Source organism: Homarus americanus, unplaced genomic scaffold (genome assembly GCF_018991925.1).
Source record: "Homarus americanus isolate GMGI-L3 unplaced genomic scaffold, GMGI_Hamer_2.0 scaffold2539, whole genome shotgun sequence".
NCBI classification, from domain to species: domain Eukaryota; kingdom Metazoa; phylum Arthropoda; class Malacostraca; order Decapoda; family Nephropidae; genus Homarus; species Homarus americanus.
This window is the reverse complement of record NW_024725489.1, coordinates 2,810,209-2,838,206: the sequence shown is the minus strand read 5'-3', so window position 1 is coordinate 2,838,206 and position 27,998 is coordinate 2,810,209. Positions and strand designations below refer to the sequence as shown.

The following is a 27,998-nucleotide window of genomic DNA, read 5'->3' as shown; positions in this document are numbered from 1 at the left end:
TAGGGTTAAAGGGTTGTAGGAAGATCGGCTTGTTATAAATTCTGTTAACCGCTTGGGTAGTTGGTGACGTCTCTGTTACACACTGTTGGAAAGCACAAGGCATGTACTGGTTCCAGAAATGAATGTATCTGTAACTGCGCCAGTGTTGGACTATTGTTTGGTCTTGAATGAGCTTGTAGTGAACACCCCACTAAAGGTCTACAACTCCTGCCTGGCGGATCCAGAGTCTCAGACTTGGTAAAGTTCCGGGGACAAATCTCGGCGGTGGACTGGGGAAAGTGAAATAGAAGGGAATGTATCAGGGCTACTGGTGCTACTTCATGTAACCAAGGGTACTGGTGCTACTTCATGTATCCAAGGTTACTGGTGCTACTTCATGTATCCAAGGTTACTGGTGCTACTTCATGTAACCAAGGCTACTGGTGCTACTTCATGTAACCAAGGGTACTGGTGCTACTTCATGTATCCAAGGTTACTGGTGCTACTTCATGTATCCAATGTTACTGGTGCTACTTCATGTAACCAAGGCTACTGGTGCTACTTCATGTAACCAAGGGTACTGGTGCTACTTCATGTATCCAAGGTTACTGGTGCTACTTCATGTATCCAAGGTTACTGGTGCTACTTCATGTAACCAAGGGTACTGGTGCTACTTCATGTAACCAAGGTACTGGTGCTACTTCATGTATCCAAGGTTACTGGTGCTACTTCATGTATCCAAGGTTACTGGTGCTACTTCATGGCTGGTGCTGGTACCACTGTAACCTACTACTGGTGCTACTTCATGTAGCTACTGGATGTAACTGGTGCTACTTCATGTAACCTACTGGTGCTACTTCATGTAACCTAATGTAACCAAGGGTACTGGTGCTACTTCATGTAACCAAGGGTACTGGTGCTACTTCATGTAACCAAGGGTACTGGTGCTACTTCATGTAACCAAGGGTACTGGTACTACTTCATGTGACCAAGGCTACTGGTGCTACTTCATGTAACCAAGGGTACTGGTGCTACTTCATGTACTCAAGGCTACTGGTGCTACTTCATGTAACCAAGGGTACTGGTGCTACTTCATGTACCCAGGGCTACTGTTGCTACTTCATGTACTGAAGGCTACTGATGTTACTTCATGTATCCAAGGTTACTGGTGTTACTTCATGTATCCAAGGTTACTGATGCTACTTCATGTATCCAAGGTTACTGGTGCTACTTCATGTATCCAAGGTTACTGGTGGTAATTCATGTATCCAAGGTTACTGGTGCTACTTCATGTATCCAAGGTTACTGGTGCTACTTCATGTATCCAAGGTTACTGGTGGTAATTCATGTAAACTTGCTACAAAAAGTCTCCGCAAATTTTTTTGCTGTACAATATGACAACAGATGAAGGATTTTGACAACCCTACCGAGACAACAGGAGTCGCAGTGTTCATTTTGACATTCATCAGACACCACCTCGCAGATACTTTGTAGCAAGTGTACCCAGGGCTACTGGTGCTACTTTGTGTACCCATGGGTATTGGTGCTTTGTGTACCCATGGGTACTGGTGCTACTTTGTGTACCCATGGGTACTGGTGCTACTTTGTATACCCATGGGTACTCGTGCTACTTTGTGTACCCATGGGTATTGGTGCTACTTTGTGTACCCAGGGCTACTGGCACCATATACCTAGGGATACTGGCACCACTTCAAACTAGTACTACTAGCACTTTTTAATTACTAATAGTACGAGTCCAACTTTGTTCCATGTCCCAGATGCATCAACTTGCAAATTCTCTCAGACCTTGCCTCCTGGGTATAAATTTGTTGCTCCTCAGGAACACCAGAGGAAATTACACCATATAATTTCCTCTTGTTTTTTATTGTCATACTGTATTAGTAAATTTGTTCCTAACTAGAACTATTAAGGAAACACTAAAGACAATCATCATAGAATAATTTTATTGATAAAAAGATTTGTAACTTTACATGACTACATATATTCAAACATACTCTGTAATATGTATATGACTAAAAAATAAAAAATAAGTAAACAAATTGTTGGCAAAGACTAAATAAATGATTTAAAGAAATGATTCAAATTTCTTAAACCAGGAACTATTCCTCTTATGAAATTTGCTAACAACTTGTCAACATAAATATCACATTTAACAGCTGCAATAGCTTAAACTGAATGCAGACAGCCTTGAGAATGATCACTCACTCCCAAATCACTCGATAGTTTCAGTATCAAAGACAATCAGTGGAAGTCGAGTGAAATTGTAATAGCTTTTCCAATTCCACGACCCAGCATATCAATTAATGCTGAAGACTGGAAATGTTTGCTAGGTAAAACTGACTTGATACCAACGATTGACATAAGGGACCCGAGATGAGTTCTCACTCAAATTTGGCTGCAACATAGCAGGTACTAGCAGCGCCTGACATTTGCACTGTTAGGCAAAGATGATCATCAGAAAGATCTTCCTAAGTAGAGTGTTGTACTTTGTGTTGTCACCTCTAGGAACCCATGTCGACTGTATAGCTCCAAATTGTTCTTCTCTCCTACACTCACACTGCAGTGCCCGGCAAACATACCTGGAAAATTACATAATACAAATAAATCAGGATTGCGTATGAAGATTTGTTTTTGTTCTAAATATGATCAACATATTTTGCTAATTTTCATGTGGGCAAGACTGCTTTATGGTGTACACACACAATGTCCAAAATGCAGTTGGACACTTTCAGTCAAGCAGTTTATGCATTTTTAGTTAAAAATTCCTGTAGGTACTGTTTATAATCAGTACAGTATTGCTAAATTTTTCAATTTTTGTATGTGAATGTGGAACTGTTGGTGGAGTTTTTTTTTTACTGTTATAAATACAGGCAGTCAAAAACTTTTTATAAGTTCAAAACACTTTGATTTAACTACTTAAAATGAGTGAGGCAATCAAAGTGCAACCCCTAACTGTCTCATATGTCATACATGCCTTGATAAAATAAAAAATGAAATTCATTATGCAATGGAAAAATGAGGGTTACGTTTCAGGCACTACCGAAACCATCCATTACTGCAATGTTCCCTCCAAGATACTGTTAAATTACAGCCCTAAGGGATCACTTTTCCACAAATGCACAATAAAACAAAGTTTTAATAGTCAAAACATTAAGGATATACTGTACTGCATTATCTATGTCTACATGACACAGGCTCACATTAGTGCTGTACAGAACATTGAGTAATGATTTAGTTTAGCAACAACAAATATGCATTAAATAAACAAAAGCTCACAGCACATTTACAATTTATTCTCAAGTTGATGTTCAAGAGAGGTATATATAGACGTCTTGTATTCCTACTGTCTCAAATTATACCAGTATGAGGGGAAGTGTTTGTTTATGCGGTGATGCCACTTGTTCCTGGCAGATGACACCTCACAGAAAAGTTCACTCATCCAAATAAACTAAGCCATAAGATACATACACTATAGTATTTCCATGCTAAGCTGGCCTCGTCTATAGCTACAAAGAGTCGACTGGTTCCCGAGCGCTTACCCCCCCCCCCCCCCCCTAACTGCGAGTATATACACGTATTTATGTCAACGTATTGTAATAGATATTAAAAAATTTCTAACATCCTTTCTGAAGTGCTAATGCCTTGAAATGATTTGCATTTTGATAAATCATATATTTAACATTATGTTAGATAATAACAGGTCTGCTTACCAATTGTTAACACATTTAGTTTGAATTTTCTTAAGAATCAATCGGCTATTAGTACAGGTTGTACCTCTCTAGTCCGGCATTCTGTGGTCCGGAACCATTTTAGTTTGTCCAACAGGTAGATAGACATTTTTTTTGTTTTACTTATCTGAATTATTAATACAGGAGTATTAAATTTTTGCCCCTCAGGCCCCAATGTGGGTCAGTGACATATGCCCGGGTGGGATAATCCCCGTAAAACAACAACAACAACAAAGCCACAGGAAATTAAGGTTTGTTTACATCCAGCAGTTCGGCTGCTCTCTCTCTGCTTGTCTATACAGAGTACAACATTTAACCCTTCAATATATATGAGCAGTAAATAAGTGTTGCTTTCATATTCTTATGTAGAGTAATGACGATATGTTTTCACATGTGCGCACTTACATACGCGCACACTTTTTTTTTTACCATTAATGGTTAGCTACTTATATTGTTCCATTTATTAACATTAGATAACATTACAGGTACTTCAAACGCCCATATTAATTTTCTTACATTAATTTTACTACAGCTTCAATCAGGGTCTTATTTTCTTAAGTTTTATATGTAGAACCAATCAGTCACTGGTTTTGTAAGCTTTAACAAACAATGCCAGCAGCCGTCTCGTCTCATCGTGTGTTTTAATATTCCACGTATAATTATTAATAAATTGTATTGTTAATTTTGCACACACAAACATTAATTCAATAAAAACAAATTCAGAAATATTAAAATATATATGAACAGTAAATAAGTGTTGCTTTCATATTCTTATGTAAAGTAATGACGATATGTTTTCACGTGTGCGCACGTACATACGCGATCTCTCTTTTTCTTTACCATTAATTATCGTTGGCAAAATTTTTAAATGTTTTTTTTTTTTGTGTGTTCAAATAGAAAACGTCGAAGCTACTGTACAACATTTAACCCTTCAATATGTCTTCAAAGAGACCATGAAGCAGAGAAAGTGGTTCTAGTGCTTCCAAGCATAAGCACAAGTCACTATCTATCCAGGAAAAGGGTGAATTTCCATGGTCCGGCACCGGTCAGGCCCCGAGGTTGCAGGACTAGAGAGGTACAACCTGTATAGAAGAGGGGCATGGGCTACGGGCCAGGTTAGCTTGGAATGAGTATCGTCTCTATTTTCGCTCATGGATATTTTACTCTTAGAAAATAGGTTTGTATTATCTGGTAAAAGATAATGTTTGTATAATGGATTATTAAGATGTGTTGCCCAACCAAACTGGAAGAGGTCACCTGACTTACTTACTTATCTCCTACACACAAATTATAAGGATGAATTAACTAAAATTCTGAAAAAAATTTCATATTGTTAAGCATAAACTATCCCTATAGGAAATGATACTGCAGACCTCCAGATCATGTGACTGAATCACTAGATTGGAAATGGATGGTCTTGCCAGATCACTGCATACTTTAATTCAGTGTGATGTTGCACTGTTATATTAAGATTATATAAAGCAAGCCTGTGGGTCCCATTTCTACTTGAACAATTCACATTTGCTTATTGTGTGTGTAATGCTTCAACATGATTTGACCTATATCGATTCAAGCTTTTGCCAAAATAGTGAAACACCAATTCAAAATAAATTAAGCCTTACATAACTGTTAAGTGTAGTGTGAATCCAACCATATTCATTATAAGGTAAAGTACAGTACACTACTTATAGTTAATGAGCTCCACAAACTGGGAATGTAAAGTTGTCGTGCTAAATTCAAGTGACAATGCACCAACAAAACTATAAATGCGGATATTTTAGCGTGAAAATAATGATATTCACACTAAGATAGGTCTTACATTTGTTTATTGCATTTTAAACAATTGTGTTGGAGAATTATTAATTTAAGTCACACATCATAGTAACTAGCCAGCTACATGTGAAAAAATACCAATAATTTCAACTTCAGGTATATATAGAATTAGTCCAGACCTTTCACACCAAATCCAATTAATCCATATAAACTAGCCTCATCATTCCCTCTAACATAACATAACTGCCAAAAATTTACGTTTTTAATGTTGGTTTAGATTCACATGTTATACAGTGGCAACACCATAGACCTCATTTTCAGTTGTGCAATCCACACTTAAGTATACAAATGAACCATCTGAGATAATTGCTGGCCTATGTAGAACCTGGCAGCTTTGATTTAACAACAGGTTGTGATGAGCATAAAATAATGTCTCAAGAAAGATATTTGTTATGATTTGATGAAGGGCGGAGATGAACTAGACAACAGGCACAAAGATAAATGAATACTAATAGACAAATTAAAAAATATACAAGCCAAAGTGGAAAATCAAGATGAGAATGGTCTTCAGAACATGACCAAAACTTACCACGAGCTCTGACTGATGCGAGCATACAAGTTAGCAATCTCTTGCTAATAGACTCATCATTAAGAGAGAATAGACAAGAAAGGGACACAGCGATGGGGTGAGAAGCAACAAGGGCTTTTGGGGGAGGTTGTGGCTCTGAGGCTAATGACACTAGGAGCTCTTCACAAGGTGTCAACATCATCCCTTCTTCTCTGATTACCTGAAAGTACAATATTTAAATGTCATTTAGTGGTCAGTATTACAACTCTGAATATCAAATACATGTAAACTTAGCCATGTTTATTACACATTATTTCACTGCACCAAAGACCTGTGTGTGTGCATCCTTTCTCTAATCAAGCTTCTATCTTCACTTCACTCCTAATACACACAAAAAAACTTACTATATGTAGAGCTGCCAGCAACGGAAAATGAAAATACTCATCAACTTGCATGCAACAAAGGCACTGCACACCCAAGGAAATGAAAAGGTCATACTCCCATGGAAAAGCTTGAAACCGATAAATGTCTTTGAATAATTCACTTCTCTTTACTACAATAAATAGTCTATCTACTGCAATCTATCGTTAATGCAGTTGTGCTCAGCATTGCTGTCATATTGTAAACACATACCTTGATGTCACCAGTATTTGTTTACAAATCAATAAAACATGAATTTTAGGCATTAGTACATGATTCCCTATTCTAAAATCACTTTATGAAGGCTACCTTGGCCCAGGACAGAAGAATTGTGCAACATCTAATTACTCAGTTCCCATCGTCACTTTGTTGACCAGTCTGTATTTGTTTCACGCTGCCTTGTGTGTTCCGAAATGAAAGGGTAAGGAATAGAGGAGAAAAGAGGGTTACATGAAAAATTGAGAGGAAGAGAATAGAGGCATATAAAGGATGATTCAAGTAAAAGAATAGGAATAAGGTAATGACTAAGGGAAAAACTAACTATTTTAATGATAATTATGAAATTGGGACTAAATACTATTGGTACCCAAAGCTTTAATGATAACTTAATTTACTGAGACATTAAAAATGATAAAAGTTCCAAGCCACCACAATGACACAATCCTATAGCAAGACTTGTGATCAAAGGCCAATTTCATAACCATGGTCATTTAAAGGTTTCCTATACAGGGAATAAAGACACCATTCAAGTGAGGTGCAAAGGAAACATGAAAGAAATATAGTAATTACAGTACTACACATAACCATAAGAACTTACCTTTGGGTATTTGTCTCGAATACTCTCACGATACACAGCCTCACGTCTGTTATGTTCCATAGCATTCCCAGCGATTGAGCTATATGCAACGAGATCACCCCATTCATCTTCTACCACCATAACAACCACATCCTTCATACCTTCACCCTTAAGTGCTTCTAAGTAGCTTCCAACTGCCCTGTAAGAAGATAACAAAATTATAGTTTCCAATAAATCTACAAATGGGGTGCAGTAATATCCTCCCCATTCTCTGTGTGCTAGTGTGTAAGAACAGCTCAAGGGGCATTGGGAATAATTGGAGGAAGACGAGGTCGGGGATGATAGATGTTTACTTGTTAGTAAGCATATGCAGGATTATCTAAGAATTTTTCATTGCACACACTTCAATCAGAACCATATTATATGCTGTCCCAGATTAAAAACTGCTTTCATGAGTGGAGCGGAAATGCTGGGGCACTTCACATTTTTTTATTCGACTGGTGGGATAGGTGGAGGTGGTGGTTTCAACAACACAGTAATTATGTGTTATCCAAAAAATATCTGGCACTACAAATTCACAGGGGTACCTTGCAACTTTCCCACAGTACTAATACTTCCAACCCTGAAATACAGTACGCTTTATACTGCCCACATCATGCACCCTTCAACAAATGAGGTCTGCTGACATTCCATCTTACAGAACCTCTGCCTATTTACTCTTTTATATCCTTAACTTGCAACTTGTGAAACTTCCTGACAGCAAGTTTTTCCTATACAGTCAACCCTCGCTTTACGCGGTCCCACATTCCGCGTTTCCACGTTTACGCAGTACCCTGCCGAAACCGGAATGCTCACATTCCGCGGTGCGTGTACCCCTTTACGCGGAGAGCGGCTGGCGAGCCGCGCCATTTTTTGATCCAAACCTCCCGCCATGTTGTTTAAGCAGCGCGAGCAGGGTGCGCACAAGGTCGCCCAGTCATCAAAACATTACCGAGTTCTTCACCCACCACAGCCGGCCCAAGTCAGTGATAGTGATAATTATAGTGAGGATATGGACTTATATGGACTTTGAGGGGTTTGACAAAGAGGCCCTGCAAGCCTCTGTGGTGGATAGTGATACAATTGATACAAGTGATACAGGTGAGGGCCAACAATCTGCCTTCTGCCTCGGAACCAACCCCCCATCCCCGTGTGCCCAGCCATCTTTTCTACTAATGTAAGTGTTAAAAAACCTAATATTATTGATATTTCTCTTAATTATTAATTGTATGTGCATATCATAAAATTAAGCTGTTATTTTTACGAGAACATAGGTATTGTGTCGGAAAAAGTGGAGTTTGGGGGTCAGCCGGTCTCCATTTCAATTAATCCCATATGTTATGTTGTTCACTTTACGCGTTTCTCACTTTCTGCAGTACCCTGTGGGTTGACTGTACTATTATAACTTCTTTAAACGAACCTACTCCAAATATTTTTAGTCTCCGATAAGGGGACACCTTGAATATATTCAAAAAGCAAAATTGTCTCATCTCTCCCAATGCCTTTTTGTTTTTAGAAATAAACCTGTTGAAAGCCCAAAACTAAACTATTCAGTCACTCAAAATGTAGGTCAACCAAGAGTTGCACATCAAACTTAATATGAATGAGGAATAATAAGAATAAATGCTGACAACTATTTATTTAATTACTGTAACACCATTTCTTGGTGTAAACAGGCAAAGTGCTTATAATTACAGTAATATGAATCTCCATACATGCAGCGCAAAACCTAGGAGCTTGTGTACAAAAATCGATGCCCTAAGAATACTTTTTCCACACTGTTGCTTCAAGTCCCTTCTATTTCTAAATCCATATCTATTGAAGGCAATATAAACTTGTGCTTTAAAACCTGTCAACTCACCATATGCAGATGGTAACAATCCTATTCTAATGGCCTAAGTCAGCAGGGAACTTGTAACTAGCCCAGTTAATTAAACAAGGGGTACTGGTTACAATCCTCGAGAAAATCTATATCTTTTTATACCCATCAATATAATCATTAAAAACAAGAACTACTTACAGGTCGCCTGGCAAGTCTGGATGGGCTGCATATAAGGTAGTGCCATCCCTTCGATCATCTGATGTGCGGAGTATCAGGCTGTATAGCTTAGGTCGATCTTCAGGCAGGTATGGCCGGATGCAATAGCTGTTTTTTGTTGGTACTTCTGGAGCTTTGTACACAAAGAGGTCGTTGCTCGCATCTACAGGTATGAGCCGCTGTGGGCAGTGCAACAAGCATGAGTTCCAAGTCATCATTACTAAATGTGAGGGAGAAGTTGTAGATACTCCAGTGAGTTTTTCTATATCAGTAAAAGGTTCAAAATTAAAAGATAAATGCCACCCATTTACTTTATACTGAATTACTACTGGAAAAGCATGATATGCACACTGTTACCAGAACCCAATGTTTGTTAGGTTTATTTACATACCATTATCCCTGAAGAGAATAATTCCTGGAGGATATCAACTCATCCCTAGGTAGTGAAAGAGAAAGAGTACCTGAGTACCACATTTTCAACTTCTTCATATCAACAGATTTACTCCTTTCAATCAAGATTAGGCTGCACGAAGCCTATGGCATCAAAACATGGTAAAATGCTGAAGCGCGGCTGATGGAAAAACGCTGAAGCGCAGCTGATGGTGACTTCATCACGAAAATCTTCTTCTGTTTCCTCTTGTACCTGCAAAAGCTAACTACTATCAATATCATTTTAAATTCATCCAAGAAAAGTGGTACTCAGGTCGCAAGGCGGCGCAGCGCACATGAGGTAAGGCAAGGTGAAATCCCCGACTGCTTCTTTCTCCTACACAAAGAATAAATTATTAAGAAATGTTCAAGTACATCAGCTTGAAAATATTGGTACCACTGGAGAAAGGTTTTGAGTATAACCATCAGGAATTCCATCCAAACCTTCCTCAAGTCATGTTCATACATACTTGCAATTCGGCGGTCAGTCCTCCCCTGAAGATCCATGGCTCCTGGTCGCCAGACATAAATACTTCGCGCCAGCCCTTACTGAACCCTGAAGTGACGATGCAAATGGTAACCACTCACTACACGCAACTCAGCGCTTTAGGTTAATCACGCTTATATATCATTTAGAGCAGCCAGCAATGTCCTGCTCTTGCTTATCTAAGAACCTTAGTACTTAAGAGCAATGCTAGAATCAAGCCAATTATATCTGGTGAGAGAGGCTCATCCAACTGCAAGGTTAATAAGAAAAACATATATTTCAAGAGCAGCTCCAGACACTTTCAAGGGGGCCTAACTTCAGCCACATAGCTATTAGCAGCTGCAGCTGCAAGAAGGGGAGGGTATGTGTCTGAAAGTATAAGTTTGCAGATGCGCCCTGTCTAACTTTGCCTAGCGCCAACGCAGGATGCGCGCACATGAATGAGAATACTGAGCATGTCTCTCCTTCTCTGTCTCCTTGAATTCATTAACCAATGGTTTCAACTTAATACATCAAAATAGACTTGACCTGGCATTGTGCACATCTACAATGCTAAACTCTCAATAAAACTGACTTGCCATAATGAAAGTTCCAGGGGAAAAACAAGTCAGTCTATGAGGTTGAGACTTAGAAAATGAAAAGAAAAGGAGACAGAGGACAAGAGAAATGCTCTACCATCTGGAAGGAAAGCCATTTTAATATCCTTATCAAGATACCCCTCAGATGTTCCTGGACACGCAGCACAATCATGACTAATGAGCTACAGAGGTTTGAACAAAAGGGATTTGGACTATAGTTGTCCAGATATTTGTGCTCCAAGTCAAAGAATATCTGAGACAGGATGAATAGTTCAAGTTTACCATACCTGTTTGCAGCTCTCCACAAAGTAACGCAACACCCAAGCGCGGGTTTGCTGGCGCACGCAGTGCTGCCCTAAAGCGCATCGCAAGCGCATGTGGCTGACACTAGCTATGAATTACTATAACTTTCATTTTATACATGTGTGTGTTTTGTATATATATATATACATACTACCCATGTGCTGAGTTACGTACAGGTATAGTTGCCATGAACGTAGTTGCTGACCAGAGGTGAAACCTGGCCCAAAGCTGTAAGGGAGAAAGAAAGAAGAGTTCCTGATTAATAGAGCTGGCTTCTGAGAAAGTGTGTGGATAGCTTGGCTACTCACTGCCTCTAACTCCTTTTACGTAGTAAAATTTCTTACCACAACCAGCAGCTCTCAAATCATTAGCCATTGTGGTTACTTACATCTCTCGGTAATAAATTTTGAAAAAATCTTCTCCCCATCCTTCTTGAAATAATAGAAATAAAAAAATTATAGAAAGAGTATATACACAATAAACAATGGCAAAGTCAGAGAATGGCCCCTGGTCTTTCATTTTACTCACATTTAACAAGAAAAACAATGAGCAGAATGAAAGGAGCACTCACAAATAGAAAGGTGCAAACTTACAAGTGAGTGGATTCTATGGCAATAAATAAACAGTCTTCACACAACAACACACCATAACTACATTCTGTGTTCCTAAACTCCCACTTCCTTTCCCAATTTTTGTGCTACAAACAGTGTAATACCAGGGCAATACTTAATACTGTGTAATAAGCAAAATAATCAAAACAGGTGAACAAGAAAAAACATCTCCTCGGTAATTTTTAAAAGGTCACACTTCAATGCTTTGCTAATAAATACTGACTACCACAGTACAAGTCCAAAAATCCGGACTGCTTGGGGATTGGGTCGGTCCGGATTTTCCGGATTCTCAGGCAGTACTTATAAAATTCAAATTTGAGGACTAAAGAAGAGATGAACAGGTACATTTTGATAGTTTATTCATTAGCAAATATAGCATGCTTCTTTTATCAAAATGAGCAGTTTTAAAGAAAAAGCCGTGAAATCTAGAATTTTATTCTTTGCCTTTTTTATATCATAAATTGTAGACTTCCAATGTTGTATGTTTCCATTAGAACAGTATTGCTCACACCATGTTCTATTTTAATTATTTAAAGTTTGTCACTCAATTTCAAGGTGTTGTTCTTCCTCTTCACACATCGAAGTTTATCTACTTTAGGAGCCATTATTATGGGCTCTGTAAATGGAAAGAGTAGGACTCAAAATTACATACGTTGTCAGTTTGATTGCTCGTTTTAAAGTGGCGACCGCGTGGTCGCTTGTTGTCGCTGTGGCACTCATGCATACGTACATACACACAAAAGCCAGCTTTAAAAAAAACAAAAAAGTGAGTTTTTGAAAAGTCCGGATTCTCGGGTGGTCCGGATTTCTGGCATCCGGATTTTTGGACAAACTGGGCTTATGATATACTGTAATAGACTTGAGTTTGGTGTTCCACAATTTTATCTAAATATTTTAAGTACTGTATGTGATGTTCCATCAAAACATGTTTTGATACCAGATTTAGGTTTCTAACTTGTAAAGTTTAAAGACTCTCAAAGGAACAGATCCATAACACGATTCAATTTTTTTAAAACTGATGTTTGCAAAACCCACTGAAGAACAGCAAACGTAAAATGCAATAAGTTTATGGCCAGAAACCACAAGCAAACCATAATTTTCCCAAAACCAATTATCAATTTTCCTGACCTAGAAGCTATGGCATCCTTTGAAGGCCTGTAATTAATTTGTTAAAGGCCAATAAATGATCAATTGAAAAAAAACTTCAATTACTACGGAAATATTTACCTGCTAATGGAGAGAACTAAATACACTGCATAATTTAAAATCTGACCACTGGAGACAAAGCTTTAACACCATATTGCCATGAAATGGAAATTCTGATTGACTACAATTACTGTATTTGACATTTCAAATGCAGCTCAGTCCAAAACAAAATAAAAATATGAGGAATCAAACCTGAAAATCGACTTATTATGTAACTGGTGAGGAGTGATCCATGAAATACAGGACATGGAATCAAAGCATAGAGGTTTCATGATTACCTCTTATACCTTAATTAAGAACCCAACAATATTGCCAGCAAAAGGTCTTTTGGAATGAGCCCAAGTTAGTAAAAAAAAAAAAGAACCAATTGGCACTTATATTGACCATAAAAACTTGGGTGCCTTACACAGCCAAACCCAACCCTCCTTAAGCAAGCCTATCAGAACTTGGAAAATTCACATTAACTTGAAAAATAAGTATCAGGGCATGAGACTATGTACCTAGCCATTCTCTGATATTAAGCACCCCATCTATGTGGGATGCCCTATATGAGCAGGAGACCTTTGGCAGTGTGCATACTGTACTGCCTTGGAATCAATCCACAGAGGAAAAGACTTAATATCTTGTGTCTTATACATGCCACTGAAGCTATATTAATAAAAATAAGATACTTAAATCTTCAATACTTGTACCCCGTAACCCTCGAAAGTGCAGAGCCATTCAAAATAAAAAAATTACTGACCCCTTGAAGTCTTTGGTACACAAAATGGTCTGACCACAAAATAAATTAGGATTTTGGTCCTACTGGATTGGTACCACACATAAAGAAGACCACTTAAAGTAATATCAAACTGCAGGTGAAATGCACCAAGGCTCCTTGTTTGTCCCCTATGGTGCTGTATAGAAAGAGCCTTGGAGTGTTGTGTGAAAAGGTGAAGCACAGTGGTGGGTGGTATTATCCAGATGCAAGAACACCACAAATACCCAGTTTTTAGTTAAATTGAAACAACTCAACATGCCAATTTATCAGGCCCTATGGGTTGGTATAATTTCTGTTAAAATGACGTACATCCCTGATTAATCAAGTATCACAAACCTCATTACAACAATACCACCTACGAATAATCAGAGGAACCCTTTCCTATAAAGTTACCTAATACTGAAGAGGAGGAAGAATAAGAAGCAAAAAAAAAAAAAAAACATTCATGGGGTGCAACTACAGGTCTGGACACCCATGGTCCTGGTTAAGACTGGTTTCTCTTTCTGCCATTTCACCACCTTCTCGATTAAAACCAAGACAAAATTATGTGGACAAGAAAAACATTCACTCTTACCTTATAAAACACAATATCAGTACATGGGTCAGCCCAATCCCAGTACCAAAGAGGAATGAACTCAAACTTATTTCATACCTAAAATGGGAAATTTTTCTTGCTTACTGGAAGCTGTAAGTGAATTTTGTTTATGACACTCCAATGGCACATTGGAAAGAATATAATGCACAGCATAATAATGTGACGGATTTTCAGATTACCTCCAGTTGGCAAGGCCTACTAATTTACTGGGGAATCCATGTTTGTTTTGGGCACACATTCATAAATCACTCAAAATTAATGTCAAGTTAATATTCTAAATTGTTTAGTGTGTGTGTGTGTGTGTGTGTGTGTGTGTAGATCCTGCCAAATCAGTGGATTTTTATTTTGCAATTTGCCAATTCGCAGTCCATTGAATTGTAGCATAAAATCAATTACTGTACCTCAATACTTTAAGTTAAACTCAATAGTGTACTTTAAAGTTACAGAACATCTCATCTCTAAGATCATCAACTCAAATTATAATCATATGCTAATGATCAGTAATTACAATGTAAAGAACAAAGTGCATGAACTCATCAACTGACATAATCGGAGCCAGAATCCTGTTACATCCTCTACAGTACAGTATACTGTATCACAAATATTCACCAAGTTTAAACCTCATTACAAGGGCTAGTTCACAGTCCTCTTTAACTCCCAAGCATTACATTAGATTAGGTGTTACTTATTAATGACATACCGTACTTCAAGATTTCCACGACCATAATTAGTAAGTAGTCTATTTAAAATTGTTTGTACCCATTACAGTACTGTATGTGCAGTTAGTGAAGGAAGAAAAATAAAGTGGCGAGGGATCTAAACCTGGACAAAAACATCTACATTCACAAACTTACAACAGAAATCTTCTCAAATGGACAAATTGTCATAAGACAAACTGCTGTTTTGATGTAACATTACTATATAAGGTCCTTCATAGTGTGCTAACTCAAGAATTGGAACCAAGGACAAATACTAAAACTCAGGACTGAGCTCAATGCCACGTTGAACAAGCAATTAAACTCTCAATCTAAACAACCTAATGGCAATGCTTTCTTTCAAAAAAAAAATAATAATAATAATAATAATAAAAATAAATAAATACTTGTAAATGTGGGCTTCTAGTTGTTGGTAGTGGCATTAACATGAGATGTCAGTATGAGCATCACTTGTGACAAGTGAGTGGTAGGGCATTGCCTGGCATGGCATTTTTGGCTGGTGAATAAGGTGTTGGGCAAGATCTATACTTTGGATCAAAAGGGTTTGCATATGGTATTTTTGATTAAATTTTTTAAAGGGAGTGCCTTTTTTACTTGAAAATCCTGTTTTTATCATTTGTGTATTCATTGGATTGGGAATGTGGCATAGGCTAAAGCTTCAGACATGCAGTAACTACATGGTATATCATTTGTGTGTGCCTAGATTAAACTGTGCATTTTGGTCAAAGCAAGTGTATTCTGCAGCATCCCATTCCCTGTGAACCAGGGGTATACATAATCTAGATCACAGAGATATACATGCTCTTATTCAAGAGAGTAAGCACTTTCACCCAGGAATATGGGTGTTCTACATAAATGCTGTGGGTCTACACACACTAGACATGATGTATATGTTCTAGAGTAGATTTGTAGTAGACTAGGCTTGTTCCCCCTGGATTGTGTTATTGACTGGCATCTATTTGGCAAAGTTATTATTAAGTACTGCCCTTAACAGTCAACGGATGTGTTGTTGCATGGAAAGTGGAAGCTTTCAAGGCGCATCGTTGGCTTAGCAAGTGCCACGTAATTCTAAAAGATGAGCCTTGTTGCTTATATATCTAAAGCATCTTATCACCTTCCACATCTAGAACTGATTTTCTAGATGGTGAAGTTAAAGAGTGCCTGTATATCCCTCAGGATACACCTGGATTTCACTTAGGTACCTAGCCACTTGACGTAGGAGTTAAGAAGAGAGATGACACCATTCATGTCCCATATGTATGGATAGATGTCATACAACAAGGACCGATTCTTGACCTGGTTCAATCTGTTTGCCATTCTCTTCACATTTTTGGCCATTTCATCAAACCTTGCAGCTCTGTCAACCCATTCTTGTACCTGAAAGAAAAAAAGTTAAAAGATGGCAATTTTAACTTGCCATACTCATGAAAAATTCCAAGATTTGCCCAAAATCCAAAAAATAAAATCAAACCATTAATCCTTTAAATGTACACTTTTGGCACCAATGGCCTTCACCATCTTTAAAAAAAAAAAAAACCCTACTTTTCAGCTACAAATTCTTTAACAGCGAGCTGGCAGAAACAGCAGCCCAGTAGGGTTTCAGAGTACACGTATCAATAGTACGCGACTCCGCTTATTCGCAGCTGACCCCTGAACATCCCATACTTGACCCTGCGATTAATTAATTTTTTTGTGAGCTGCATTCGAAAAGCTCTGAATTCTAGAAAGTATGTCGCACTCCTCCACTCAACACTAAAAAATGTTTGTCTCATTTATCGGGTTAATAATAAAGACAGAAAACTTCCTAAGAACATTAAAGCTACTGTACCAGTATATCAATTGTGACAAGACATCTAAGGTAACCTACAGAAGACAATACTTAAACAAAATAAACTACAGGACTGCCTCAGAATTACTTGACAAGCGAGGGAATTATTTTGGACGGATCATTAGTCACATATAAGAGCGCACTCGGCAAATTACTGATAAAACTATAAACAAACAGTAGAACACTAACCTCGGGTCTGGCCTCTCCATTTTTCTTGTAGTCAATAACTAAGTGTGAATTTATTTTCAGCCAGTTGAATTCATTCATGATGTTGATGCCTTGTCTACCATGTTCAAAAGGGAGATAAAAGAGATCTGCTAGCAAATGCAAGTCATCTACTGTGAGTTCTTCTGAATTATCTTGAGTACTATCTAATGGAAGAGTGAGTGATGTCTTGACAGAGGCAGTTAGTTCATCCTGAGTGGTTGTCTCAATCAAAGGGGTTGTGTTGTCGTCTTCATTTTCTACTTTTGAAGTTTCACCATTTTCAATCATCATACTATCTTCATTATGAGGTGGGGATGTTGCTGGAGAGGGATTACAATCCATTGGTTCTACACCAGATGTGGACGAAGCATCTTGGGAAACTGTTGAGGCTGTATCTGCCTCTTCATGTATTGTTTCCACAATTACTTTGTTTTCTGAGACTAGAGAGTTCATAACAGGATTCATAGTTGGGTTGAAAGTTGTGTCTTGTACTACTTCAGCTAAAATATTGATATTTGGTTGAGGGAGACCAGGTGTGGCCAAAGTGGTGGATGTTAATGCCATACATGTATTGACTGATGGAAGTATAGGCACAGGGGTTGGAATCTGAGGTTGTTGTATAGTTCCAATTGCTGCAACTGGATGGTTAAACTCGGCAAGCCAATCTTGGAGAGCCATTCGCAAGGCTCTTCGTGGATGGTACGTATTTGGAGACAAACCAGTCGGGCAATCATCACTGGAATCATCACCCTCAGTTTCCAGTCTGATATCTGCACTTACTGCATCATCTGTAACAGAAATGATATTACTATACCCCCCCTTTCTTTTTTACCAATTCAATTATTGGTGTCCCACTATCAATTAGGAGGACCAACACAATCCTCCAGACCAGAGTAATTAAAAATTCTTTGCTTGAACTTCAATCTTACTCCTGTCCATCTTGGTCTTTCTATTCATCATAATTATAAACAGTTTGTTTTTATACATTATCAATTCATAATTTACAAATACAGTACATCACTCAAGAGCTCAAACTTGCATTTAATGGGCCCCCTTCTTTTCTCAACTAAATCTTCGTCCCTTTTAATTTTAAAAACCAACTGGTTTTTGACACGATTCTCCAATTGTTTTACTATTTCTTCCTATTTCTAATGATATTACAGTAAGATCCTCTCGGTTTAACTTCTGTAACTTGGAAACTCCCAGTCAGACAAGCTCCGGTTGGGGAGAGGGGGTCACTTCGGGCATCAGCTAGGTGAAGCTTCAGTTCCCACTTGTTTGTTATCATGACTACTGCTCCACCACACATCCTCTTGTTTTGTTAATTTTTAGTGCTTCTTACTATACTATTATGGCCTCTACAGCAAGTACTGTACAGTGAAGGTAAAAACATCACTGAGAACCATCGGGAAAAAAGAAAAGGTGCTCAGAACTCTACCAACTGAAAAGTAACTAAGTAACTCCCCATACACCTCTGATTTGCATATACTGTACCTCTTGATCTGTTAATGCACACCCTCAATTCTAACGGTGATTAAGCCACGAAATAATAGCCAATTTATGTGCATACTAAAACTAAGTAATTAAATATAAGAGAGTGAACATGCATACTGTAAGTGTAAGCAGCCCTCCAATGTCCTCCACCTTATGATTCATCTGCTACAATAAAAATTAGTGCAGTGTAAATGTTTACTGTTAACTTTTTGTTTTGGGATGGGATTTATTTGCACAATGATGGTTGAAAGCACAAGGGGAGGGGGGGAGGTACATAAACCAGGTTGTACTGGTATATGGACACAGGCATTCATTCTTTGATATTCTCAATAAATGCATAGAACTTATTAAATGCTCTATTCAAGTGTGCACCCACAATTAGAATGCTCAGCATGACCCTAATGCAATGAAGTAAAGTACCAAATAAAAAAAACTTCATTGTATAAACTATGAAAGTGAAACAAATAAAAAGGATCAACCTTGCTATGCTGAAATTTCCAAGACTAGCAACAGTATCATTAATATCCCTTACTGTACTTTCATTTATGAATTTAGTTCAATAACATGACCACTTACTATTGTCACAGCTGGTTAATGTAGATGATCTAGACCACTGAGCCAAAGTATGAATAGCTATGAAGTTTGGTCCATATTCACAATTTGGATTTGTGACAACACCCCTAAGAAGGGGTATAAGGTCTGGTGAACGGCCACAGTAAGGTCCTAAGAAGAGACGTGCCTGATCATAATCATTAGCGTGAAGATTGTCCCAAATAACAGGAGGTCTTCTCATTACTTCTGTTACTTCTCTGATGTGCTCAACACTCAAAATCTGGAGAAAATAAATAAAATACAAAATAATAATAATAATGCTACAAAAACAAACAAAATTGAAATACTGTATAACAAACGGTGTGCTTTACAGGGATTTCTTCAAGAACTGATTAAAGCACTATTAGTTTTAGAGTACTAACCTTGCTAATGACTTTTGGTCCAGTCCACATGATGTCTATTTCTGGGGCTAACTTTTGACCAATGGTATTCAAATATTCAGAAGTCTGAACATTAGGCACGGCTCGTGTGGAACAATACTGGGTGGGGCAGAACATAAACTTTGGTTGACTCAAATGTGTGAACACTTCATTGGCAACCGACACCTGAGCATGTGCAAATGAATGGAACACTTCTTTGTCTGCACCACTCATTTCAGGATCAATGTCATCAAACAATATTGCAAAAGCATTACACCCCAGCTGTGCAACTTGTTCAAGTTTTCTTTTGAGGGCTGAAACTTCTTTTTGACTTGAATATGTGATATCTAAACCAGGAGATATGGCATAAAAGAAGGCAACACCATGTACACGAGCTTCAGTGATAAGAGCCGTTAGATGTTCAGCTTCCTCCACAGTATACAATTCACGCCAGTTTGCACGGTGCTTGTAGTCGTCTTTTGGTGCATAGAGATAGCAATTCATGCCCCATTTTTGTTGCCTGAAAAGTAAGATTACACTTCTTGAGCATAATGACATCTGACACCACTTTAAAATCTTTAGTCTACACTTCTAAGTTAGATACCTAAACATACAAGTCTATTTTAAATATTCAAGTGAAAAATGTGTAAATGAAACTTTTAATTATAGTAAAAATATACCTGAGAACTTTTTTCCAGATGAATGGACAAATGCACATATGCTTAAGCAAAATAGAAAAAGCAAACCGTGTCCCCTATGGAACATTACCCAATAGACAGAATATTTTTTGGCTGTTAAGTACTGTACTGTACAGCTAACATTTAATGCAATTTGGTGTAGGCAAATAATGGTGAGGACAGCAACATGTGGGAGTAAAAGATACTGAACCAGACAGTACACTAGAGATAAAATGAGTTAGGTTAGGACTTAAAATGTAAACATTTAACACTAGAAAACATACAACAAAAACCTACTTTGAAAAGAGATCCTTTCTTTGTTCTGGTGTCCAAGGTCGACCATAGAAACCTGAAATGTAAAACTTTATTGTAGTACAGGTACTGTACATATCCCAATACCAAATACAATGTAAAGACAACAGAAACAACACAATCTATTAGAAAAGTAAAACCATCCTAAAGGACATAGAAAATTCTTATATATATATATATATACACATACATACATACATACAGGTTGACAATCCCTTATCCGAAATCATTGGGACCAGAGGCATTTCGGAATTTTTCGGTTTTCAGAATGGGTAGTTTTTTTTCATCATCATCATCATTATTATTATTAGCCCATTCGGCACAAGTCACTGACCCACATTGGGGCCTGGGGGATATAATAATAATAATAATAATAATAATAATAATAATAATAATAATAATAATAATAATTATTATTATTATTCATAGGTCTAGGTCATGTTTCTCACTTTTTATCTTTTTTCATTCTTGTATTTCTTTATTATTGTTATTAATTTTATTATTATTATTTTATTAATACAGTATTATTGTTACCATTATTATTTTATTTTGGTGTATTTTTTAATTAAAATTTTTATTTACTATGAATAATTATTATTATAATTATTATCATAATAATTAGTATTACCATTACATTTTCGCCCCCCAGGCCCAGATGTGGGTCAGTGATCTATGCCTGGGTGGGCTAATCCCTGTATGTTTAAAAAAAAAAAAAAAATGCTCCACAAAAAACTTTCGGTTTTCAGAGCTTTTCGGTATTCGGAATTTCGGATAAAGGGTTGTCAATCTGTATAAGGACAAACTTTAATATCGTACTTTAGTATGTTGATGTACAAAACATATAGTAATCAACGACCTCACCAGCCAGGACTCGAACCCTGGACCTAATGCATGGGACCAGGGAATGCTACCGACCATACCACAAGAGCACTAAAAGCAGTTCTAGACTATGTGATATTTCACACAAAACCTGTTCATCGAGCTGATGGCACTGTGAACCTCTCATTGGGAACAGCCCGCGTGTTATATGGACTAAAAATGAAGTATACATGGTACCTCGCGTTTCATACTAGCTGGATTCGGTAAAATGCTACGGACATCCACATAAGCATATAATATATACTGTACTATATATATTTCACACGAAGCCTGTTCAACGAGCTTATGGCGCCGTGAACCTCTAATGGGGACTACCCGTATCACTTAGGTGGTCAGGACATTTGCGAGGGAAACGTCATAAAGGAAAAGTATCTTAGAATTGTCATAACTACTGATTCCAATACGGTAATTGAATTCCTAAGATTCCCCGGTTGACCGTAACTTAAACTTTACCATAAATTCTTAACCCTTTAGATGGTGAGGGTGGTTTGCCCATAACAGTGCAGAGTAGGGTACTGTAATTCAATAATAATTACACGAAAGCGCTTGGGAACTTTGTGTTTTCTTGTGGTTATCAGCATATACGGTACCACATACAGAAAATGTCATTTGTGGCACTATCTGCTGACAAACATTTATTTGAGACCTTTCCATGCCTTCCTAATCACGTTGTAGTCCAACTCAGCTCACACCCAACTCGGACCATCAAATAACAACTCAGACCATCGTGGATAACCACTCAGATCACCAAGTTAATGAACTTGGGCTAAAAAGTAAAAGTTTACACATTTTTGCACGAATGATAAAAGTACAATGATAAAAAGCAGCATAGATTGTAGGGGGGGGGGGGATGGATTTGTTATTAATTATCTTTCCATTCTATCATATTAATACTGTATATTAATGTACGTGTGGAAGAGGCGATCTTTTTTTCTTTTATATATTGTATAAGTTTATATTTGGTTCACAATTAATATCACTTTACCTGGAGACCTGACAAAGACACCCTCACAAGCTATGACGGTTGAGGATAACCTCAACATGGGTTTACAAAGGGAAAATCTTGTCTAACAAATCTGCTGACGTCTTTTAGGAAAGTCTTTGAGGTAGTAGATAATGACGAAAATTACGACGTTATTTACTTAGACTAAAGCAAAGCATTTGACAGAGTACCGCATCAGAGGCTTCTGAGAAAAATTAAGGCTCATGGTATCGAGGGGAAAGTTTTAAATTGGATAAAATCATGGCTCACCGATAGAACGCAGAGGGTCAGCGTAGATGGTGTTAAATCTGAGTGGGACCGTGTAACCAGTGGGGTTCCCCAGGGGTCAGTATTAGGCCCACTCTTGTTCATAATCTACATTAACGATCTAGATACTGGGATCAGCAGTGATAAAAGCAAGTTTGCGGATGACACCAAGATAGGGCGGCAGATTAATTCAGGGCAGGATGCAAATGCATTACAGGAGGATCTGAATAAACTGCAGGGGTGGTTTGAAAAATGGCAAATGAAATTCAACACCAGCAAGTGCAGCGTACTTAATATTGGAAGAACAAATACTGTCGATGTATACAGCCTTAACATCAACCTAGAGAAGTCGACTTATGAAAGAGACCTAGGGGTACTTGTAAGCCCGGACCTATGGCCTAGAAAACAGTGTGTTAATGTTCGCAATAAGGCAAACAGAGTATTGGGTTTTATATCCTAGAAGTGTAAGTAATAAGAGTGCAGAGGTCTTATTGCAACTATATCTTGCGCTAGTCAGGCCGCACCTCGATTATGCGGTTCAATTCTGGTGCCCTTATTATAGAATGGATATCAATTCACTGGAGTCGGTGCAGCGGGACTTGGAAACCTTCCATATCAGGATAGGTTAAGAAACTAAACTTGCATTCCCTAGAAAGAAGAGTGCGGGGAGATATGACAGTAGTATTTAAGTGGGTGAAAGGAATCAATAAAGGGGATATAGATAAAGTTCTTATAATATCCGAGCAGGATAGGACTCGGAGCAACGGATTTAAGTTGGACAAGTTTAGGTTTAGGAGGGAGATAGGAAGGCACTGGTTCACAAATTGGGTGGTGGACGAGTGAAACAAGCTTAGCAACTTTGTGGTAAGTGCTGGTACGCTGGAAAGTTTCAAAAGGAGGCTGGATAGATTCATGGATGATAGAGTGGTAGTAACTCTCGACAGGAGCTGCCATGCACAGGCCAACCGGCCTATTGCAGACTCCTTATGTTCTTATGATACTCATTATTTTCTTATGTTCTTATGATAGACTCCTTATTTTCTTATGTTCTTATGATCACGAGATCACAATTTAAATAGTAAGTTAATGCAAAAAGGCAGAACATTAGGGGGCAGGGAAAAACACCTTTATTTGAGTTGCAGGCTGCACTTTTCAGGCATCGTTTGTATGGCTGTAACAAACACCTGTGCAAAATTTCATGCCATTTCATGCATACTTACCTTGCCGCATCGCGAACGACTTTTTGTCAACTTTTAGTGTATACCAAAAATTAGGTGTCATTTAATGTTTTCCAGGATAATGATAAATTTTACATGGGTGACATCGATTTAATTCACATGTTATTTTACAGGTACACCGTATAGAAAATCATTACAAGTTCATATTGAAATTCTTTTTTGTGCGGAACCTTGGCATCATTTTCCTAGACAATAATCTTTGCCTAATATATCCATCTCTCGATTCGTATCCCGTCACTTCAGTGCAAGCTTCAGTCATCACTTTTATGCCTCTCTCGACCGCCTGAGTGCTGTTTGGCCACTTGGGCACCACTAATGGTGTCTCAAGAATGTCATTAACCTGTAGATTTGACAGAGAAGCAATGTAAGGAGGCTCAGTCTTGAGTTCATTCCTCCAGTTAATCATGGAATGATAGTTTTTTGCTTGCCACTTTAGTTTCGGAGTCACCACCTTTCTCATGTTGACTACAGGAGGCACATCCTCATTCCCATCTCCATCTTTACCCTCCTCATCAGTATAGTTTAACAAATTCTCGTCAACAGCAGCATCAGAATCTTCTTCCTCCTCCTCTTCAGATCTGCCAGTGCATTCTTCCTTTTGCTGATTTTCCTCTCTAAATTTTCTTATCATTGAGACAGCTTTTTCTCTAACAGTCATGTCCTCATCTGCATACATACCAAGAAGTTGATCTGTGTGGGCGAAGTATGCATTTCTCTGGACAGCCTTCTTCACTATCGTCTCCTCCTCACTATTCAGGTGTTTCATATATAGCAGGGACTGGAATACGTTCCTTGAGCCGTGTGTTACGTAAGGGTGTATCTTGATGTAAAACCACATTGGAGCACTGAACTTTATTATTGTAATGACAATTCTTTTCAACTCATGGCTGGGTCTTGATGTTGCTACATACAGCCTGAGGATTCTACTCCATAAGGTGTTCCACCTTGACACACAGGGAGGACCTGGCTCAATAGCAGCCAAGTCATCTTCAACAACACCTGTGATAACTCCTTTACAAATCCTATACAGGTATTTCTGATCCCAGGACAGATCTTTCTCCACTTCATCATTAAACACAGGGAAATCAGGGAAACTGACTGGCTGGAAGGCGACAACTGGAAGCTCAGACAAAGACTCCTTGATCTGCTTTCCAATGGGACCACGCCAATGCTCAGGACCACTTGGTTTACCATCATAGTGATAAAAAACTGCGCGGAAAGGCAGCTCATTTCCGTGAAGCTGACATATGAAATAATGGAGCGGGTGACCAAGTAACATTTCAAGATGATGAATGACTCCATTTTCTGATCCTACATTTACATTGGTTCCATCACAACCAACACACAATGGGCTGCTGGGTTAGATTTTTCTCCACCAGAAACTCGTGAATAGTTTTGGCAATCTGCTTTCCGTGTCCAGTCTTGGGAGTCACGTGTGAGATATTCATTGCCAGGCTCAACCATGATGACATAATGATCTTTCACCATCATCCTCGAACTCCATTTCTCGGTCTTCTCATTCTTTATCATCACACGAGTGGCGGTCTTCTTACCATCAAAATAGTGACGTCAAATTATCTAAACTAGCCATTTCAAGTGCGCCAACTTACCCAGGTCTCCCCTACATTACAGTACAGTAACACAACATTGAGAAATGAAATGAGAAAAGGCTGATAATCAATATAGACATAGCACCATACTCATCTGCAACAAGACAACTTAAATGAAATAAGAGATATGAAAAAAAAGTTGATAAACACTGAACAGAACATTGCACCGCCACAGCGGCTGTTTGGCTAGTACTGTAGGTAAATTTAAAAATTTCAGTAGAAAATGCGGCAGACTAAACCTCGACATATCAGCTTCAAATTTGGCATGGAGTCTTAGATATGTATAAGGAACAATGCCTGAAGAGTGCAGCTTTGAGCAAAATTTCACTGCCCCCTACAGAACATACCATACAGAAAACTCGGATCAAATAACAATGACCTCAAATGGGTAAATAATTATTTAAAGAATATTATTGGCCAAAGGAAGGCTATAGGTTGGAGAATAAATCGTGAAGTTTACCTCCGAGATTATTTCTGTACAAGGTATTGGCCGGTAGGGTTAAAACTGAGATAAGAAAAGCAAAGAGGAATAATGAACTGAAGGTAGCAAGGAAGGCAAAGTTAAACCCCAAGGGATTCTTTCAAATGTATTAAACTAAAACACGAGACAAGATTGGACCAATACCGGGCAGCTAACTGATAACGACGGAAAAATTAGCAATAATCTGAACAGGTATTTTTCCAACAGTTTTCACCACCGAAATTTAAACATGAGTATTAAAGGAATGAAAGGAAAAGCTTAGTATGCCCTTAGCAAATTTGTTTAACATGTCATTAAAAACGGGTGTAGAACCAGAATCCTGGAGGATAGCGAATGTGATACCGATTTTCAAGAAGGGAGATAGATTACTATCCTCTAACTTCTGTCCAATCAGTTTAACATCAACTTTAGGGAAATTTCTGGAAGCAATAATTTCAAACTATTTGAAATTACCTGGAGAAGCACAAGTTACGAATGGGAATCTGGTTCATTGACCAAGTTGTTAACAAACTCGTAAAATTCGTCCTTCATACCGATAGAACCCTTGGTATTCACCCATTCACTCTTCATATTTCAGTGAACCAAAAGAGAGAAAACATATCTCAAACTTATTCCTGAACCTCTAGTCAGCTACTTGTTTGAAGAGTGCAAGGTGAGCCGAGTTAGTCATGTGTGGGCCGAGCTGGAGGTATGACCCTAATCAAATTCACGAACCTGACCTAAAATAGTAGGCTAGGTTGGTTCATCTTGCCTCCTATAAATCATACAATAGCATTGCATTAAGTGTTCCTTTATATGGAATTATATAAACGGAGAATATGAACGAAATACAGGTACATAAACACATTCCGGTGCTAACCGTCTGGGTATTACTTTAGTTTCGGTCATCTGAAGAATCTTAAGAATTTAGGTTACCCCAAGTTAGATATACTGTAGTCTTGGGTTCTGTGGCTAGGTTAGGTAGGTTTGAATATTAAATACTGTTCAGGGATGACCGAAACTAAAATGACTGTATTTTGTATTATCGTTTCAGTTATCTCGCGTATTTTAGGATCTAAAGTTTTGGAATCAATAGTTTGACAATTCCAAGACACCTTTCTTGTATGGTGTTTTCGTCGGAAATTTATATTTTTCGAGTAGTTACAGATAAAATTACCAAGAATATTATTTATTCAAAGTGGGCAGGGGATTTAAGTAGAGGGCAAAAGTGGGGTAAAATAATTAAAATATTAAAAATAAAAACCAAACAAACCTTTGAAATTCTTACTGCAATTACAATTAAGATTGATTTAATCAGTGTCTACTGTCTTAGTGTTGTCGAGTCTTTTAAATTACCATTAAAAGACCAATTTTTTTTTTCTTCGGAGTAGGCTGTTGAGCTTACCCTAGTGAACACACGACTTACCGTGACCAATAGCCAAACAAGTGTGAGTCTGGACAAATAACAATTCTACCTTATCTTTATAACTTTTATTTTTGAATACGGGGATGAATGGGTGGAATACAGATTTGTTTTAGGTAAGTAACATTCAGGGATATCAGCACAGCTCTACAAGATGGCCGACAGCTGCACAACCCAGCTGAGCGACGTCACTCAGCTGTTTAAACAATATTACTCCACCTCCTGCATGATTGTCACCAACACACTACAATCACCACTACGCAATTGTTGCCACCACTAACCTTCAACTACTCCACACACAAAGTTCTTCCGTTCATTCAGGTTGTTGATATTGTCGACGACGTTCCTATTAGTGTCGGCCATTTTCATGGGGTCGGCTGGACGTCGCCTAGCGCGAACCGAGGGACTTAAAACTTGAATAAATACCTTAAGAAAGGTACAAATTACCTCGCTCGCTGCTAAAAATGTCGACTTAAAGTTAACAAGTGTGACGCGAGCGATAACATGACACAGGTACGCGAAGTTATAAAATGGAGAACGAATTGTTAAGGACGTAGAAACTGTTCCTCCACAATCGACCTGCTTGAGCACTCTGGCCCGGTG

The 27,998-nt window shown here is 38.1% G+C and overlaps 1 protein-coding gene across 2 annotated transcripts; it reads right to left on the bottom strand.

The window, feature by feature from the left end:
* Nucleotides 1–1,929: 1,929 nt before the first annotated feature.
* Nucleotides 1,930–27,998, bottom strand: LOC121864984 (protein O-GlcNAcase-like). 2 transcript variants are annotated; one of them, XM_042364234.1, is made up of 12 exons: nt 27,677–27,998; nt 20,522–20,573; nt 19,551–20,067; nt 19,153–19,408; nt 17,065–17,870; nt 16,250–16,424; nt 11,334–11,387; nt 10,262–10,347; nt 9,345–9,541; nt 7,307–7,484; nt 6,091–6,289; nt 1,930–2,579 (listed from the first exon to the last, which is right to left on the bottom strand). In XM_042364234.1, the coding sequence occupies exons 1-12, from the start codon at nt 27,762–27,764 to the stop codon at nt 2,455–2,457; spliced, it is 2,733 nt and encodes a 910-aa protein (XP_042220168.1). In that variant the 5' UTR covers nt 27,765–27,998; the 3' UTR covers nt 1,930–2,454. The 2 variants fall into 2 exon arrangements, with proteins under 2 accessions (XP_042220168.1, XP_042220169.1); XM_042364235.1 differs by lacking the exon at nt 11,334–11,387.

What these genes read in the sequence shown, in the direction of transcription:
- LOC121864984 (XM_042364234.1), bottom strand. Translation starts at nt 27,764, where the DNA reads ATGAAAATGGCCGACACTAATAGGAACGTCGTCGACAATATCAACAAC. An exon ending in GACCAAAAGTCATTAGCAAG is followed by an intron (nt 19,409 to 19,550) that starts GTTAGTACTCTA and finishes TATTTTCTCCAG; the next exon opens with ATTTTGAGTGTTGAGCACAT. An exon ending in ATTAACCAGCTGTGACAATA is followed by an intron (nt 17,871 to 19,152) that starts GTAAGTGGTCAT and finishes TTTCTGTTACAG; the next exon opens with ATGATGCAGTAAGTGCAGAT.